Here is a 19,725-nt window from a genome sequence, read left to right on the forward strand (position 1 = left end):
ATAATATGTACATTGTATGGCATATAATATGTACTATATATGATATATATACAATTATATATTATAATTATATATTATATAATAAACATGCAATTTGTACTATATACATTATATGCTATATACATATGTGTATATATGCATACATATGCATCTATTTATATGATAAGCTTGTATATAATAGACAAATATATAATAAGCTTAGGAATGAGTATTCTAAGAGGACAACGGAACTAGGGAGACAGGGTTATTTCAAAAACAATGGAACAAAATTCCCCATTGGGTGAGGTATTTCTGAGAACAGCACAGTATTTGTTATGTAGATTGTCCTCTAGTCTGAGGCATAGAATGAGAGGATTACAGAAATCAGGTAAATAAAATCACTATCATTAACATCATTTGTGGGGCATTCATTGCATATGGAGGGCATCAGCAGTTTTGGTTTCAGCAGAATCTGGCTACAATAGAAGGACATGGCTGCTGTTTTCATGGGACTGGAGATAGTCTCCCGGGCTCAGGCAGCAGAGTTCCATGTGCCCTCAGCATGTGGTTAGCAGTAGTCGTCTTGCTTTTGCTGAGGTAGAAACAGGGGCAATCCCCCATTCACAATTAAAAATGGCAATCCCCCATTTTTAATTCAGGGATATCAACTATATCCCTGAATTAAAAAAAAATGGCTAAGGGTTTTATAGTATCTGGTCTTACATTTAGGTCTTTAATCCATTTTGAGTTTATTTTTGTGTATGGTATTAAAGAATGTTCTAATTTCCTTTTTTTACATGTAGCTGTCCAGTTTTCTCAGCACCATTTATTGAAGAGACTGTCTTTCCTTCATGTTATAGTCTTTCCTCCTTTGTTGTAGATTAATTGGCCATAGGTGTGTGGGTTTATTTCTGGACTTTCTATCCTGTTCCATGGTTCTATATTTCTGTTTTTGTGCCAGTACCATACTGTTTTGATGTCTCGTAGCTTTGTAATATAGTCTGAAGTCAGGGAGCCTGATTTCTCCAGCTCCATTCTTCTTTCTCAAGATTGCTTTGGAAAACATAGGCAGAACACTCTCTGATGTGAATCACAGCAATATCTTTTTCAATCCATCTCCCAGAGTAATGGAAATAAAAACAAAAATAAACAAATGGGACCTAATTAAACTTAAAATATTTTGCACATCAAAGGAAACCATAAACAAAATGAAAAGACAACCCACAGAATGGGAGAAAATATTTGCAAATGATGAGACCAACAAGGGATTAGTCTCCAAAATTTACAAACAGCTCCTGCAGTTCAATATCAAAAAAACAAACAACCCAATCAAAAAATGGGCAGAAGACCTAAAGAGACATTTCTCCAAAGAAGATATACAGATGGCCAAGAGACACATGAAAAGATGCTTAACATTGCTAATTATTAGAGAAATGCAAAATCAAAACTACAGTGAGATATCACCTCACACCAGCCAGAATGGCCATCATCAAAAAATTTGCAAACAATAAATGTTGGAGAGGGTGTGGAGGAAAGGGAACCCTCCTACAATGTTGGTGGGAATGTAAATTGGTATAGCCACTATGGAGAACAGTATAGAGGTTCCTTAAAAAACTAAAAATAGAGCTACCATATGATCCAGCATTCCCACTTTTGGGCATATATCCAGAGAAAAACTTGATTCGAAAGTATACATGCACCCCAATGTTCATTGAAGCACTGTTTACAGTAGCCAAGACATGGAAGCAACCTAAATATCCATTGGCAGATGAATGGATAAAGAAGATGTGGTACATATATACAGTGGAATATAGCTCAGCCATTAAAGGGGCTAGATTGGGAGTTTGGGATTGACATGTACACACTGCTAAATTCAAAATAAAATGCATTTCCATGAAAAAAAAATTTCCCTTATTGGAAAAAAAATGGCTAAACTCTGGGGACACAGGAGTGAGAAGAACTCATGGACTATCATGCAGTTTATAATCTAATCAAGGAAGAGAAGAAAAAAATTAAGTTAGTTCCTACTTGGTAGTCAAAAGAATACTTTGGGGGCACATGTGATATACATCCTGGGGACTCCAGGCATATTTGGAAGATCATGAAGGACCTGATGTTGGCCCAGAGCAGGGGGTGACAGCTCCAGAGAACTGCTGTTTGTCTGCTGTGACTCTCTGTGGATCCCTAGTCTCGTTTGGCCAATAAAATATAGGTTACATTTTATGATGTGTAAATTAAGTGTGTAGGAACCCAAATTTAGTTCTCAATTTTTGAAAAAGTCTTCTCATTTTGTGGACTGTAAATCGTGAGTCAAAGTCAAAGAGACTTACCTGAGGTTTTAATATGCTTTCAGCCAAAGCAAACCCTACCAACCATTGCAATGATGATCTGGGCCCCAGACCTGCCATGTCACTGGGGGTTTCTCTCTTTCTGTCTCTACATAGTGACTTTTCACAGCCCATTTCTTCCTGGTGAGAATCGCCTCCAGTTACACAGTTATGTGTTTGAATCCCAGCTCCACGTCTTACTTAGGCAATTTATAACTTCTCTAAAACTATTTCTTGAAAAATAGGAGTAATAGCTGTGTCTTAGGATTGCTGAGCTTAAACACGTTACATATGCAAAATGTCCACAATAAAGTAGGATTCATAGGTGCTCAGGAAATTTTGTGTCCCTTTATTTCTAGTGACCCATCCACCCTTTTATTTCCTATGTAGCCATCTGTGACAAGAAAGTTTTCCTGCCCTACATAAGCATTGCTCAATGCCAAGGAAAATGGCTTTAAACTTTGCCCAGGATGTTTTCATAATGTTTTTGAGCCAGAAGTATGAAGAAATACCCCACAAGGGAGGAGCACAGTCACTCTCTCATGGCTAGCTCTACATCTACTAGCTGTAGTTTCTCTTTCACTTTCTTCTCTGCTGTTGCAAGTGCTCTGGGCATTAAGATCTTAGCTTTTTAAAGCTTTTTTACTCCTCTTTGGGATCATTTATAGACAGACTGTGCGTGTGTGTGTGTGTGTGTGTGTATGTGTGAATGCATAACAATAAAAAATCTGATTTAGCTTTTGCAGCCAGTAGAACTTCTGTTACTGCTTTCACCTTCTCTATTTCTCTTTTTAACTTTTTTAAATTGAAGTATAGTTGATTTACAATGTTGTGTTACTTTCAGGTGTACAGCAAATTGATTCAGTTTTTCCCTTATAGCTTATTACAAAATACTGAGTGTAGTTCCCTGTGCTATACAGTAGGTCCTTGTTGGTTATCTATTTTATATATAGTAGTGTGTATATGTCAATCTCAAACTCCTAATTTATCCTCCTACCCCCGCCCCCCACCTTTCCCCTTTGGTAACTCTAAGTTTGTTTTCTATGTCTGTGGGTTTATTTCTGTTTTGTACATACGTTCATCTGTATCATTTTTTTTAAGAATCCACATATAGGCAATGTCATATATTTGTCTTTCTCTGTCTTACTTCACTTAGTGTGATAAACTCTAGCTCCATCCATGTTGCTGCAAATGGCATTATTTCATTCTTTTTTATGGCTGAGTAATATTCCAACTTCTCTATTTCTCTTACCCTTGCCAGGTCACTATTACAGAATATGATGAAATGTGTATTTTGTATTGTATGGATCCCCTGTGATTTTCTTTTTTAGTATTCTAAAGACCTTGTGTCTAAGACCTTGCTATATTCCTAAAGGACATAATACCTTTTGATGATAAAATCCTACTCTGGATGTTTATATTAACTTATTATTTATTATTTTTTATCATTGAGACTTATCTTTCAGTTGCAATATTTGTACTAGTTGAATAGAAATGTCCTCTATCATTCTCTTCTGTTTATTCTTCAAATCAGAAAAATAAAGGTGATAATTCCTTGAGGTCTTCTCTGATTTTCTTTTCAAGCAACACTATTTCCTTTTTAAAAGATTTTTTTAGTACCTTAATACTATTTTCTATGGTAAATATAGCACAAGAGTTTTTGGTTAATCTTTGTCAATTGTTCAATAATTGGATTGAGTTGCAGAGGAAATTTGTCACAAGAGACTGACATAGCTACGTATACTTTCTATTCTGTTCTATTCTATTATTCCCTCTGCAAACTTTTCATCTTGGCAGCATTTGGCAGTAGACACTGCAGGGAAAGGAGCTAATCTCACTTGTTCATAACCATCTTCCTAGTAGGTAGTAGGTTATCAATACATATATACTGAATGAGTAAATGAAGGAATGAATTGATGTGCCTTTAGAGAAGAAGATGACTGTCAATACATCAGAAGTTTTATTCTATTTTTTGTGAAAATTTTCCCTTTCTGATTCTTTTGGAATTGCCTTAAACTGTTTTCTGTATCTTGTTGTGATACTTCCAACTCTATTTTTCCTAGTTTAGCTCTGGTTTTGGAGGTGTCCCATAATTGATACTGGAAAGTTTAAAAAGAATATATGAAATTCAAGACAGAGGAAAACAGGAACAGTCTGGTTGGCTGTCCTCCAAGAGGTCTTCTCCCAGAGAGCATGGCAAACCTGGCATGGTCCCCTGTGCCCCTGGACTTGATGGCCCAGATACCTAGCCTATATAGACAACACATTCACATTGAACTTGTTCAAGGGCATTCACACAAACCAAACTTACCCTTCCAAGTAGTATAAAGCAAAAATGCTAATGTACTGATTACAATAAGAAATATAACTGCCATGAGGACCAGAATACACATATCATCCTGCATAGTACATTTCTTCCCTGTAATCATAACAACAAACATAGTAATGACTAAAAATTTTTGAGAAAATTACAGGGAAGTCAACTTATAAACACTAGTTGTTTGCTGAGCATGAAATCAGAAAAGTCACTAGATGATTTAAATGTTTAGAAGCAACAGGCTACCTAGTTAAGGTATTCTTCCATTCAATACAAATTGAAAACTTTCTTTCTTCTAATCCCCAACTCCAACATGTTCCCATCCTTCACCCTCACAGATGACCTCACACATAGCCCACCATTACAATGGGAACTCTTCTTATTTCCTGTTATTCCACCTACAAACTTACCTGCCTCCACAGTTCCCCTTCCTCCTTCCTTTAGGTTACTCCAAAACCTCTCTGAGGTTAATTCCAACCCTGCTATTTGTACTCCAGATCTTATGTGCACAGGGCTTCCACTTGGAGTTCATTCCACAAATTATCTCCTCCTGGCCTTTCCTTTTATGTTTCTGTATCATAAAACAATACAGAATGCCCCACTCTTGATGCCACCCCAACACCACCTCCAGGACATATGCTTTCTTTGCTAGACTCCTGCCCCCTGTGGTCTGGCTTCAACCCACACTACCTCCTGGTACGGCTTTTGGTAAGGGAACCCCCAATCTCTCTGCCGGGAATGTTGAGACATGGTGGCACACTTGCCCCTTGAGCTCATTGTCTCCTTGATCTCTTACTGATCATTCTCAATGGGTTTTCCTCCTATATCTTTGGCTGTTCTTTCTTAATCACCTTTTTTGGACTCCTCCTTTCCAGTCCCAAGTGTTTTTTTGTCCTATAGGAGATTTCAGTTTTCCTTCTGGATGATTTATTATTTTTAAGTTGGAGGCAAACCTAAAAAAATGTGGAGGCCCACATTTTCCTCTTACCTCTTGACCTATAGATATGGCCCCTTACCACTTGTATGTACCACAGACGTAATATCTATGATTCCAAAACTGAGCTTGCCACTGGGCCCTGCTCCATCTCTGTTGGTTCTTGGCTTGATGAATGATACCACCATCACTTAATAGTTAAGTTTCATACTTCTTCCTTTTCACCTTCATATCAAACCAATAACCAAGTTCAGTTCATTCTGTGACTGAAATTTCTTTCAAATCCATTGCTGTTTTCCATCTTTACTGCTATGGCCTCGTCATTCAGGTCACCACCATCTCTCTCTTGGATTCCTTCAAGAGCATGCAAACACAATCTTATTTTCCTCCAATTTTGTCCTTTCAATTTCTTTTCCCACCCTAAAGAATACCCCTTCCATAGTGATCACTTGAAAGCACAAATCTTCACATGTCACTATTTTAAGCAAAACTCTGCAGTGGCCACCCTGTTTTCCTTACGTAAAAGCCAAAGTCACTAACATGACTTACAATGCCCTTCATGATGTTATTTTGGCTTACCTTCCCTGCTTTATCTCCCTCCTGTCTTGCAGTCATGCTGTAATGCAGCTACCAGATCTGCCTTGAGGACTGAAGCTTTATTCTGCTAGCTCCTGGGACTACTGTTGGCAGACAGCCCTCAGATGCCATCCCTTTTCAGAACTGCCTTAGCTAAAGAGAATTCTCTCTCACAAGGTCATGCCGCTCCCCATTCCCAGAAATACCTCTATCCATTGACTGGTCCACATGGAGGAATAAAGACCTGGTCCCATTATCTCAACTTGGAACCACTCTGAGGGCCATCTCAGCTCCAGAGTCCCTGGTAGGTTTGGCTGAGTCCTCTGCTGACACTGTATCACAGCCCAACTTCTCTCTCTGCTCAACCCTATTTCCTTCCCTCCTTTCCATACTCCATAGTAAACAGTGCTCTCTAATAATCCCTCCCCACCCCACACTAACCTCTGTCTCAGAATCTGCTTCCTGAAAAATCCAACCTGCATTAACTCTGTTTTGCACTCCTGGCTCTATTCATACTGAATATTGTTGAATTTTTAGAATGCTTGTCTTGCTCTCTGTCACCTCCAGGCCTGTGCTTTCCAGATTAGAAGAAAGGCTTCTCTCATTTTATTTTCCTATTCCAAAAATTCCTTTTTCAATGTACTCTCGTTGTAACCTACACGTACCTCATTATAGCACTTATCACTCAACACTATAACACCCCTGGATTGTAAACTCTGTGTTTACTTTCATATCCCCAGTGCCTGACACATAACAGAGGCTCAATAAACAATTAAGTTCATTCATTCATTCATTCATAATAGGGTAGCTTCATCAGAAGGTCCGAAATCCAATGGTCAAGACGCACTCTCCAACAGTGCAGTCTACTTTTTTTTTTTTGATGTGGACCAATTTTTAAAGTCTTTATTGAATTTGTTGCAACTTTACTTCTGTTTTATGTCTTGGTTTTTTTGGCCACGAGGCATGTGGGATCTGAGTTCCTCCACCAGGGATTGAACCCTCACCCCCTGCATTGGAAGGCAAAGTCTTGACTGCTGGACCACCAGGGAAGTCCCATTGTGCAGTCTGCTTTTGCTCCACTTCACTACTAAAGGTTGTCTTAATAAGAACCTCTCCTGGTTGGGCATTACTCAAGTTTGCCTATTATGTTCTTTATCTGTGTTTTCATGGTTGACCACCAATCCCCTTCACATAAATATATTTGTTCTTTAGATATGTTAATGTATTTAACCAGTTAAGTATAGTGTTACCAGCCTGGGTGCAGTTGTGTCTCTTCGAAGTGATTTTAATATATTATTTTTGGCCTCATCTGCTTTTGTTGATTTTATGCTTCATTTTTTCCCCAAGTTCTTGTGGAGGTTAGTAACTCTCCCCTATAGTTCCCATGTTCTGGTGGCCAATAACAGCAAGCCCGTGTATTAACATTTTTCTCTCTTGGCTTTTTCTGGTTTACAATAAAATAAATACATTTTCCAACTGTTGGTTGCAACTTATGTTTTTTAGCAGGATTCTTGCTTGTCCATGGGAAGAAACACTAATTTTGGGGAAAAGGTGACACTAATGGAGAGATAATAAGAGGCAAGAAGTAGATTCAGAATGCTCTTTCAGATACTTGAAATATGAAAAATAACACCTCATTAATATCTGAAAAATACCTGAAGACTAACTGCACATGTAAAGCACTCGTTCCCCTTTGCATTCCTGTTCAGTGAGCACAGCACTCGGGCTTCAGGGCTTGTCCTGCACAGAACACTTGTCAGTAGGGTCTCCCAGTTACCCACACCAGAGTGCACTTCTCAGTCCTTCCTGCTCTTACCTCACTGGTAAACACTTCCCCTTTTACACGCTTGCCTCCATTCTTCCCTTTCCTCCTCTCACCCCTCCCGGTACCTGCTGGGTCTCTTCTTCCACTTTCACTGTGTTGTTCTGCTTCATAATTTTTTGAATATCTGTCTCACTAGACTGTGAACTACTTCAAGGTAGAGATTGTGTCTTCTGGGTCCCTAACACACGAGCAGAGCTCAAACACAGTAGATGCACAATAGTTATTGACTTAATAACTGAATATCCTAGAATATGTTTATTTTTATAGTCCAAATTTGCCTTACTATTAATGTCAAAAATCACTCTAAACTAATTAAACAATCAAATGTTTAAATAGTCTAGAAAGATATATGCTTCTTATGATAGATTTAAGTAAAATCATTCACTTATGATAGTCATCTAAATTTTTTGGAAACTCTAGTACTAGTGGTGAAAGATGTGGTTGATATATATCTCTTCATTTGAAACTTAAGCTTGCATGTGCTTTTATTTTATAACTACCCTTGGCAGGGATATGAAACTATGTTCTAAAGATACCATTTAATTATTGAGTTGTAAAAATAATGTTTCTCCTAAAAAGAAATTTCAAGTTATTTTTTTCCTATGAAGAAATGTGATAAAAAGGATGCATCATTTAATTTTTCTTGTTCTTAATATTATTTTTTCAGTAGAGATTAAGTACTATGAATAATAATTTATTTTTTTCAATTCAAGAAATATTTTTGACCACCTATAATATGCCCAGCAACATAAAGGCAATGAATGATTTTTGGTGAAATAGACATTGAATTGGTTTTCTATGGCACTGCTTTTATTTTTCTATAATACTCTTAATATACATACGTAAGTCTAAAAATTTTAAACTAGAATATAATATTAGCATAAATTTGGAGACTGATTTCCTGAGCAAACCAAGCATGAAGACTGTGGATACTCTGCTGTTCTAATCTCAGAGTAACTTGGATTTAATGAGAGATTATTTCAACTGATAGGGGAAGAATATCACATCACAAGCACAGCTGTAATTTTTATCTCTAGTTCAGAAACCAGAAACAAAAAGTTGCTTTCTGTATATATAAAGCATAGATGATAAAAGGTAAGTGCAGTTTCAGTGAGTAGACAGCCTTTCTCTGGTTTAATGAAACTCACATGGAACAACAAAATGGTGGAAAAAGTTTGGACTGAGAGTCTGGGACTGTCATACAGTTCAGTTCTGCCTTTTAGTGATGACTTGGAAAGATTATTTTACTCCTCTGGTCTTCCATTTACATTCATTCAATTATTCATCCAAGTGACAGATATTCATGGAATGGCTACTCTGTGCCAGAAACTGTTTTGTAGTGTGGGTATAGAACAAAACTCAAGATGCTCTCATGGAATTTGTAGCCATCAATGTAGTATTTCTGAGAACAGGCTTACATTACTTGGATTATTGTTTTTGGGCTATGAAGACTTTTGAATTATAGCATATATCCAGGGAGTCTGCTACAATTCAGTTTGAATTTTCCTGTTTGGCTTGTGCCATGTAAAATAGTTTATATTTATTAGTGTGGTAAGTTATATTCTCCAAATAAGTTTTCTACTTATAAACTTTGTATTTTATAAATTTCTTTGCCTTATTTCTTATTATAATACATTATTTGCTGTGAAAAATTTGAAAAATACATGAAGCATAAAAATCACTTATGACCTCACAAGAACCCCTGTTACACATGTGTTTATCTTATCTACTTTCAGTAGTTTATTAGGCATGTACTTTTTTGGTTATTTTTGCAAAATTTGGATCAAAATTCTGTAACTTTATGTCCAACTTTTATGTATTATGAATAATTTATTATTTCCTCATACACTAACTCCCAAACAAATTTCAAGGACTTCTTTGCCAATTTGATGAATAAAAGGAATTCATCTATTTTTTTATTACTTTGAGCACCAGTGAAGTTGAAAATACATTTATTTTTATTATGAAGTAAGTTAGGAATACAGAGCATAGATAACAATATAATGAACATCCATGTATCCAATAATAAGTTTAAGAAAAAAAATTACAGATACAATTCTAGCCTTCAGTGTATTCTTCCTGGATTCATTTCTACTTTCCTCTCCCCAGAGGTTAACCACTAGCTAGAATTTATTAGTCCCATGCATAATTTTTATACTTTTACTATGGAACTTTGCATGTTTAGTATTAGAGTATTGATATCCCAGTAGGATATATATACTACTGGAACTTTTAAAATGGTATTATATTTTTTTGCTGTTTAGTCATGTTGATACATGAAGGTCTAGTTCAATAATTTTCACAGATTTATATGTCTATTACATGAATATATGAAATGTAAGTGTTGATGGATATTCAAGTGGTTTTCGTTTTCATTACAAGCAAAAAATGCCGAACTGAACATTTTAATACGAATTTCCTATGCATATGTGAGACTGTCTCTAAGGAATATCCTTGGAGAGAAAGTGCTGGGTCACAGAATACTTATATCTTCAGCTCTACTAGATACTTCCATACTGCTTTCCAAAGTGATTTTTCTGATTTATACTCTCACCAGTAGTGTATAAGTGTTCTAGTTCCTCCATATCCCAATCACTGGCATTATCAAACTTTACATTTTTGGTTAATCTGAGGGGTGTGAAATCATATCTCATTATGGCTTTAATTTGCACTTCTATTTTTAGTGGGGTTGGGCATCAGGTTTAAATGGCATTTTCTCTTCTGTAAATGCCTGTTATATCTTTTGTTATATAAAAACTAGCCTGTCTTTTATGATTTATGATAGTTCTTTTTACCTTTTCTTATTAATATTTTCTTGGTTATATGCATTGCAAAAATTTTTCAGCCTGTGGTCATCTTTTAACTTTGTTGATGGAGTCTTTGTATGAAGTTTTAAATTTTAATGTACTTTAATTTAACAATCTTTTCCTTTATGGACTGTGATGATTATGTCTTGTCTTTCCGTATCTTAAGGTCTTCAAAAGGTCATTTCCCCCTCAAAACATTTAGTTACATTTTTCATATAAAATTGTTCAATCCAACATGGAATCTATTTTTTAATATGGCATGAGGTAAGGGTATGATTTGCGGTTTTTTCTACAACCAAGGGTCTCAGATTCATTTATCAAATAATCTATTCTTTTCCCACTGGTACACAATGCAACATCTCTCATATAATTTCCATATATATAAGGGTATGTTTCTGGGTTCTAACTCTTTCATTGATTTTTTTTGCACAGTACCAGAAACATGCCGGTTAGCTCTTATAGCGTTATAATAAGATTGAACACACTGCTTCATATGTTGTAGAGGTTATGCCCTGCATTAGGACACCTGGCTGAAAGGATGGGTGGAGTCTGAAATCCAAATCTTGCTTTGTGCACCCTGGCACAGGGCTGTGTCTGCCTGGAAGGAGGTGCACATTTTTCTAATTCACAGGAAGACATTGTTAGGCACTTTTTCCTCCTCTGGAAAATTGATAAAGGCTATCAGAAGCCCTGAATCAATGTCTGATTGGGCAATTCTCCAGCTTTGTCCTTCTTCAAAGGTGTCTTGGCTCTTCTAGGCCCTTCACTCTTGTTGAAAAAAAAAAAAAAATTTGCTTAGATTTCCATTAGCCTTGCACGGTTTCTTTATTACTTTGTGGGGGCATTGGCATCATTTTGATATTTAATCTTTTCATTAATTGATATGGCCTATTCACTCATTTATACCTTGTTAATGATGCCTTTTAATACAGTTTAATAATTTCTTCATAAAGGTTTTAAAAATACTTTGTTAGATCTACTCCCAAGTTCTCTCTTTCTCATTGTTGTTATTATGCACTGATACACACAGAAAATTGAATTTTATAACTATGTGTTACTGATATTTAGGAACACAATTTTTGTATAGTTATGAATATACTTTCCTTATAGCTACTGTCCATTCACAGTGAATTTCCAGTTCAAAACTTTAATCCATTTTTCTTCTGGGGTACCTGTGGCTTGTCATTTCCCATCCAGTGATTTGTAAGAACTTTTAAAAGATTAAGGCTAATTGTTTTTGTCATACGTATTGCAACTTTTTTTTTACAGTATGCCATTTGCCTTTTAGTTTTATTTATGTTGTTTTCCTTGACTGCAGAAAATTAGAATTTTTATGGAGTTACATACACCAATCTTCTGTAGTTTTTATGTTTCCTCATACCAAGATTAAATAACTGTTAATTTATATTTTCTTTTTAGTTATTTTCATTTAACTTTTTAACTCATCTGGAATTTGTTTTGGTAATTTACTGTAATTAGCAATGTCTGTTTTATTTTCTCCTCCCAGGAAGTTAGTCAAATGTTCCAGTGCCATTTTATTCTCCACTGAACATTACCTCTATCATGAATTTGTGCTTGAAGTTTTCCTTTTCAGTCTATTAACTATCTGAAGACTTAATAAGTGTTGGGATTTTACTCAATCCATTAAATATTTTTCAAAGCCAAGAAGATACTTTGCCTTACCACTGCAGTAGTTTGGGAGAACGGTCCCAGCAGAGAATTTATGTCCTCACATTGTCTACCCCCAGTCTGGCTGATACAGAGTGGATAATCAATAGGGAAGAGACAGATGAATAAACTGAGGAAAAGAAGAGACATCTTTTTACTTAGATTTATTTTGTTTTGGCAAGGAGATATATTTTTAACTTTTTGCAAGTTAATAATCCAGGATACTGGGAAGGAGAAACTGACACAGAGGAACGGGAAGGAAGGCATGAAAGGGAGCATTCCTAGGAACGTCCTAACTGGTTAGTTAGAAGTTGAAACAAGTTCAGTTAGGGAAAGATACACTTCAGGTATGATACAGATGACAAGGTTGAAAGATTTTTGTTTTGTTTTGATTTTTTCATTACGGAAAATTTTATACAGAGAAAACAGTACAGTAATCCACATGAACCCATTGCTATCATCAACAATTATTCAAAAGTTGGTATTGTTTCATGTCTCCTCCGACGCATTCCACCCTTTTCCCCACCACTGGATTACCTCTAAGCAAATCCTAATATTCTATCATTTCAAATGTGAACATCTGAGCATGTGTCTATAAAATATAAAAAGTCTTTCTGAAAATAAAACATAGTCACAATATTCAGGCTGAATTTGAATTTCCGATCTACTTACCTAACATATTAAGGAAGCCTAGCTCATTTTGATTAAAGTGGTAGAGTATAAACAACCTTCAATTTGGGGGTAGGAGATCTACCTGCATTTAAGTCCTGACTCTCAAGTTCTCATCTGTGTGACACCAACAATGCTCTTCTCTTATCGACTCTAAATTTCCGTTTCCTCATCAGTAAAAGAAGGATAAGTAGCTGTGCTATACATTTCAGAAGTGTCGTCAGAATTGGGTAACAGAAGTGAAATAAAAGGATCTAACTTCCAGTCCAATCTTCTCTGTTGTGAATGATTCCCCCCCCCCCGCCCCCATCCCAGGAGCGATCTTCTGAAGGTCATAGATCATCTTTGTCCAGCCTTGTCTTTAGTTTTTCTTGCTCGGGTTTCTCTTCCTGAAAAAACACATTGCTGTGGTACTTTTTTTTTTGTTTTAACACTTTAGTAATTTTGAATACCAAGAGAACAATGTTTAGGTTTGTATCTCTCACCTCTTCATTTCATTTATCCTGTGTTTTTCTGCAGTTTTTTTTTTTTTTAATTAATTAATTTATTTTTGGCTGCATTGGGTCCTCCTTGCTGCGCGGGCTTTCTCCAGTTGTGGTGAGCAGGGACCACTGTACGCCGCAGTGCGCGGGCTCCTCATTGCTGTGGCTTCTCTTGTTGCAGAGCACGGGCTCTCTAGGGCAGGGGGGCTTCAGTAGTTGTGGCTCATGGTTTCCAGAGCTCAGGCTCAGTAGTTGTGGGCGCACGGGCTTAGTTGCTCCACGGCATGTGGGATCTTCCTGGACCAGGGCTCCAACCTGTGTCCTTTCCCTTGGCAGGCAGATTCCTAACCACTGCACCACCAGGGAAGCCCTCTCTTTAGCTTTAATTGCACTGAACTGAAACTCAAATTTTCAAAAGCTAATTTTAGTGGCCTTTTGGCCAGCAGAGCTTCCAGATAACTAACAGGAAAAATGTTTTTGTTTCCTTCCCTACAAACAGCCACAGCAACCATAGAAAAGCATTTAACTGGGTACATTTTGGTTGCTTAAATCTTCGTCCATACTTGGGGGGAAATTACTCATCTCCCTATAGTGGTAACTCTAAAGAGAATGTTTTCCTAAAAGGGGCCAACTGGGCGGCTCCCTCTTTTCCCAACGCCCCGATTTCTATTCTTAGATCTGGAGATCCGCGGCAGCTTTTATTTTTCTTCTTCTTCCTAGTTCCCAGACCTTCCGCGGGGTTGCAGGAGTCCAGGCTGGTGGGTCTGGGCGCTTGGGCCCGGTGCCGACCGCGCGCCTCGCCGGCCGCTGCAGGGCTCGGGGACTGGGCACTTGGCGGAGTCCGCTGAGTCGGTTTCTTCCTGCGCGACTCCCGGCCGCGCCGCCGCGGAGAGCGGGATCCGGTCTCGGGAGGCTGCGCCGGCCCGGTGTCCCGTCTCGGCCGGCGCGGGGGCCTCGGCCACTGTCACCCAGGCCGGGCGGGCTCTTGCTGCATCCTGCCCGCCTGCCACGGTTCTGCGGGCACCGCACCTCAGCCGAACCTCTCGCAGGCCCCAGAGCTGTGTTTTGGCCCTGGGTGGGGGAGGGGGAAGCAGAGAAGGAGAGGGAGCGGGCGGGGGAGGGCGGCGCCGGGCGCGGAGCCGCCGCCTTTGCATAAATGGGCGGGCGTGGGTGCAGATGGGGTCAGCCGGGAGCGCTGGCTGTGGGCGGTGAGCTGGGCTCGTCTTCTGACCGGAGCGGCCGGCCTTGGTGCGGGAGGGGCGGCCGGTTTGGAGCAGGGTCGGTCATGGCCAGTGGCAGCTGCCAGGAGTGCGAGGAGGAGGATGAGGAAACTCTGAAGAAGTTGATAGTCAGGCTGAACAATGTCCAGGAAGGAAAACAGATAGAGACGCTGGTCCAAATCCTGGAGGATATGCTCGTGTTCACGTACGCCGACCACGGTAATCGTTTGCCAGGAAACTGTCCCTTTACCGCCGCCCCCCCCCGCCCCTCCTTCCCCCCCGGCCTTTTTTACAAACTTTCTCCCCCCGAACTTTGTGGCTGCACAAACCTGGATTCTTGAGAAGCCGCAAACTCTCTACTCCTTAGGGCAGAAAAGAGCTGACAGTTCTAGGAAGGTCTTGAGCTCACTTCTTTTGCTTTCTCCCTCCTTTTCAGACTTACAAGGGGTGCCATGAATCGTGACTTTGCTACTTTTTCCTAACCCCCTTCTTTTCCAGCCTCCAAGTTATTTCAAGACAAAAATGTCCACGTGCCTCTGTTGATCGTCTTGGACTCGTACATGAGAGTCGCTAGTGTGCAGCAGGTAAAGGAGTTGCTTTCATTTCTCCCATTTCCCCTTCTCATTGGAAATAGGTGTTTTTCTATTAATATTCTATACCCAGAGTTCTGGGTTATTTCTGAGATTTGTCCTGACAAACCGCTGACTGTGGTTTTAGGATGGAAGCGTTTTCAAATCATTATCAAATGTTAACGGTGTAAGAGGGCCAACTATGTGCTCCCTAATTGTATTTAAGAAGTAACTTTATACAATCGGCTGACAGAATATGGATGGTGGTGGGAGGGGAATAATAATGGGTTGAGGTTTAGTTCTGACATTGGCTAGATGGCTAGTTCATCAGTGTTTAAATAAAATTATTCTAAGAATCTTCCCAATGTACAGCATGTCCTACAGATGACACAATTGTGAATAGTTTGGGAAAGAGAAATGATGAACAGTAATAGAACTAATAATAATTAAATTAATAAAATGAAGTTAATGGCAAACTCTCATAGGTTTAAGGTTTTCTTTTTTTTTAAACTTGAAGACAGATTTCTAACCTTCTTTAGTTGTAGTACACCTTGTATTATCTAAAGAGAGTGGTGTTTTAGGATTCCCCTATAAATTTAAATCTATACTTCTCAACTGTTTTCATATAAAATGAATGTAAAAGTGAATCTTAGAATCTGCACCGTAGGAAACCCAGAAATTTGTTACATATCTTAGATATATTTAAAAAGGAGCCTTAAGATGATAATTAAGAATGATTTACAGTCAAAACAAAATTACTGCCTAAGGTTAACTTCCTTTGTAGATATTGAGATTTGGGGAACTGAAATTATTTTTTCATTTGCATGTTAGATCCTGAAGGGAAAGAGAATTGAACTTTAAACTCTATCGAGGTGCAGTGTTTCTTAATACCTACTTGAGAGGCTAGACAGATGTAAGAATTATCTGGATCTCTAAGCCTGTATCTGTCTATCTTATGCTAATCTCTGTGAAACATATATCTAGCTTCTTTTATATGAAGATGTTTATATCTCAGATAAATGGTTACTTTTATTTTTCTTCAACTGAAATATTTCCCATGTGACTATTGATTTTCAGGCTGTTAGCAAATAAGATCATGAAAAAATGGAGACATGATAAAGACACTGTTCTTTTTAACATCCAATGTCTGAATTTTGCGCATGAGACATGAGTCACTCCCTGGCACTGGCCTGTTGTGCTTGCTACTCTCCACCCACATCATCCTTCTTACTTGCCTCTGCTTTGGTGTTCCAAAGTGCCTTGTCTGGCAGCCTCCATTCCTTGGATTCTGTTCTTGGTAGAGTCTCCTCTGCCAGGTACAACTCCGAACAACTGGGCCCTGGGTGGCCTTTGGTCTGCAGGGTCCAGAGGAGGCAGTGCTAGACTTGAGAATCCAGGGAAGCCTGCAACATTCCCACCACCTAATTCTTCTTCATTTTAGAAACTGCCTGAGCCTGGACATGTTTGTTTGGAGTAGTTATGAATGTCACTCAATATCCTTGCCCAGTAGGTACCAGAGATAATTGAAAATAAGGAATTGTCTTTTGATTTGGTAATGTAATGGAATAGAATTATTAGTTTCAGCACAATATATTAATCTACAAAGGGCATTATGTATATTATATCATTTGATTCTTGCTGGACTCTCACTATCTTCTCAGAAATCTCACTGAATGTTTTTTCCTCAGAATAAGTAGCTCATTTAGGATCGCAGAGCTAGTGACAGAGTCAGGACTCAAGCTTCACACACCTTCAGAATCTTTTTCCATCATATAGTAGGTGCTGATATCATAAGATTTTTGCGCAAGTAAAAAGTACAATGGTATGGTACAAATACTGTGGCCGTGCTACGCACAATGACATTATCGATTTAAATTGTCATTGATCTTATCAAAGGGATGTGGAGTGGGGTAGCTCTACTGATATTTTAATACTCCACTTAAAAGAAAAAAAAAATTTTCCTTCAGATTTCTTCATATTACTGGTGAAATTAGTATAGATATTCTTTAAAGCTTTATATCTTGAATCAGCTGGAAGTGCTGAATTAAAAGCACTTGATGAATTTAAGGAGTTAAGGTAAAGTACCCTTCAAAAGTAAATAGTAAGATTTGTTTTCAGAATTCATTTAACATGACATTCCAGACTCTGAATTTTTATTTTCAATGTCTTTTCATATTTTATTAGTTCTCCTTAATAAATGACAATCTTTAGAGAATTGGTAGTTAGGCTGCTGTCTTATAAATTTCTTTTCCTGTCAGTCATCTGATCATTTCTCTGTGTTGTTCAATTTACATTACTTCTCTTTATCCACACAGTTTCCACCTTTGATGTAAGTGAGTGAAATATATGAAAGTGACTAAAATTTTCTTTAGCCCCTAGACTCTTTCCCATTGTGCATTACTTAGATACTTGAGTTTACAGAATAATTATAATAAAGTGAAACTACCAATTTAATTGTATTATAACTGTGCAGGATGGGAGCCTTCTCTTTTTGAAAGATAAGCTTTTAATTGAATACATTAATGGATCAATTGTTACCTCTGCTTTGCTGCTAGCGATTCTATTTAATCTTGGAAGCTCAGTTGCCTCAGTCTTTTTGCAAAGCAATTACTGATACTGCTATTTCATCAACTAAAACAAAACAGGTTTTCTCCTTGAGTCAGCCATGCAGGTGCAGAGATGAGTATAGCATCCTGTGTGATTTATGATTTATTTCCCATCAGAAACTGTTCCAAATGTTAATTTTTGAAATACTTGGGGAAAAAAGTCTTGATGATTTTATGAAAGCACAAAAATAGCCAGTTTCTATGACATCCGGATTGTCAATATCTGTTCGGCTTAAGTGGAGGAGGTTGTCTACTTAAATATAGGTAAAAATAGCTGTCAGAAATTGCTTCCTTTTCAAGGAATTTGAAATCGTGTAAGAGGAAGTGATGACAGAGTAAAGCAATTCATGCTTAATCCAGAAAAGATCTGGAAATAATATTGTAAAGAGATCTTATGTAATCACTTTTATCTTATTAAATACCCCTTGTTTATTCCTGTAAACAAGTAGGAAACGTGCCATTATTCCTTTTTGGTTGCATAGAGATTTCTCCCGTTGTCACTCAACCCTCTGTACCACTCAGCTCCAACTCACATATCCAGTCTCATTTAGCAATGGGCCCCTCTTTGGCAGCCTCCTCACCATTTAGCATCTTACTTTCCTTCCTCACAACTCATCAGTATTAGAAGTTTCCATTTCCCTATTTTGAGTGACCACATTTATTATTCTTTTGAAATCTGACTCAAATTCTACCTTTTCTGTATTATATTCTTCCCTGAGTAATTCTAGCGAATCCTGCTTTCAGGATTCATATTATATTGGTATTTATCACACATCGTGCTTAGGCACTTTTTCATTAATCTCTAGATCTGCATGTATATGCATTTTCTATTTTCTTTTTCTGACCATATCAAGTTTAGTTCTGTAATATAGTAGAAAGAATTGAAGAGTCCTTAAATTTGGGGAGGAAAATATAACAGGAAAAGTGAGTTAAATTTAATCTCCAGTTTGTAATTAAAATATCGTATTTAAAAAAATGTATTTTTTTCAGAAGTAAAGAGCAGCTTATTCAAGTTGGCATCATGTATAAATGAGCTGAACGAAGGTATATTTAAAATGCATCAGTAAGATCATACTTAATTTGGAAAGGTGAGAGAGTTTAGGGACACTTGTGATGTCTAGACCTCATCAGCTCATATTTAGGTGTACGGAAGAAATCTAGAGGGGTCCACTGAGAAATTCTACCTCCTCTCTATCTCATAGTGCCTTTCTCTTTTACCTATGAAAGATGTGACATTGTCATCAGACGATGCTACTTCTTTTGCTATTTTTTCTAGCTCCATTATCTGGGGAGCAGTCTTCCCTGATAACTTATTACACTTTGCCATCAAAATCTCCAACTTCCCCTAATCCTCCATTCCAAACTACTTCATTTCTTCTTATAATTAAAGTACTAAATATTTAGAAGAAAATCTGTCAGGTAGATATGCCTTAAAAAGTACGAAGGCTTGAGAATAGCCTTTCCTGTATTTCATAATTTTGGTGTGTCCTCTAAAACTATTTTTTTTGTGTGTTTTATTTCCTTTTATTTAGACAATAGGCAGTCTATTGCCTTCATCATTCAGAAATGTTATAATATTTTTTGTATGCCTTTTCAGTAGATTTTTGAAGAAAGATGTATTCTAAGTATATGAGTTGCTTTTCTCAGCAAGCATTTTTAGAGTATCATTTTGTTTTAAAATAATTATTTTAAAATAATGTAGCCACCTATTCTATTAAGAATGAAGAGATTCTTTGACTGAATACA

The 19,725-nt window shown here is 37.6% G+C and overlaps 1 protein-coding gene across 11 annotated transcripts in view; it reads left to right on the forward strand.

Moving 5' to 3' along the window:
- Positions 1-19,725, forward strand: part of LRRK2 (leucine rich repeat kinase 2) — a 194,334-nt gene that overhangs the window by 16,147 nt on the left and 158,462 nt on the right. For 9 of the 11 annotated variants that reach the window (XR_014233101.1, XM_082349301.1, XM_082349309.1 and 6 more), the window contains exons 1-2: positions 1-15,023; positions 15,303-15,388. The exon at positions 1-15,023 is cut by the window's left edge. Coding sequence is in view for 8 of the 11 variants with exons in the window: in XM_082349301.1 (XP_082205427.1) it covers positions 14,741-15,023; positions 15,303-15,388 (369 nt within the window). In the remaining 3 variants the exon portion in view is untranslated. The remainder of the gene's footprint in view (positions 15,024-15,302; positions 15,389-19,725) is intronic. The other 2 variants (XM_082349308.1, XM_082349307.1) reach the window with 2 other exon arrangements.

This window comes from Balaenoptera borealis (assembly GCF_965194805.1).
Source record: "Balaenoptera borealis genome assembly, chromosome: 13".
Taxonomy (NCBI): Eukaryota; Metazoa; Chordata; class Mammalia; order Artiodactyla; family Balaenopteridae; genus Balaenoptera; species Balaenoptera borealis.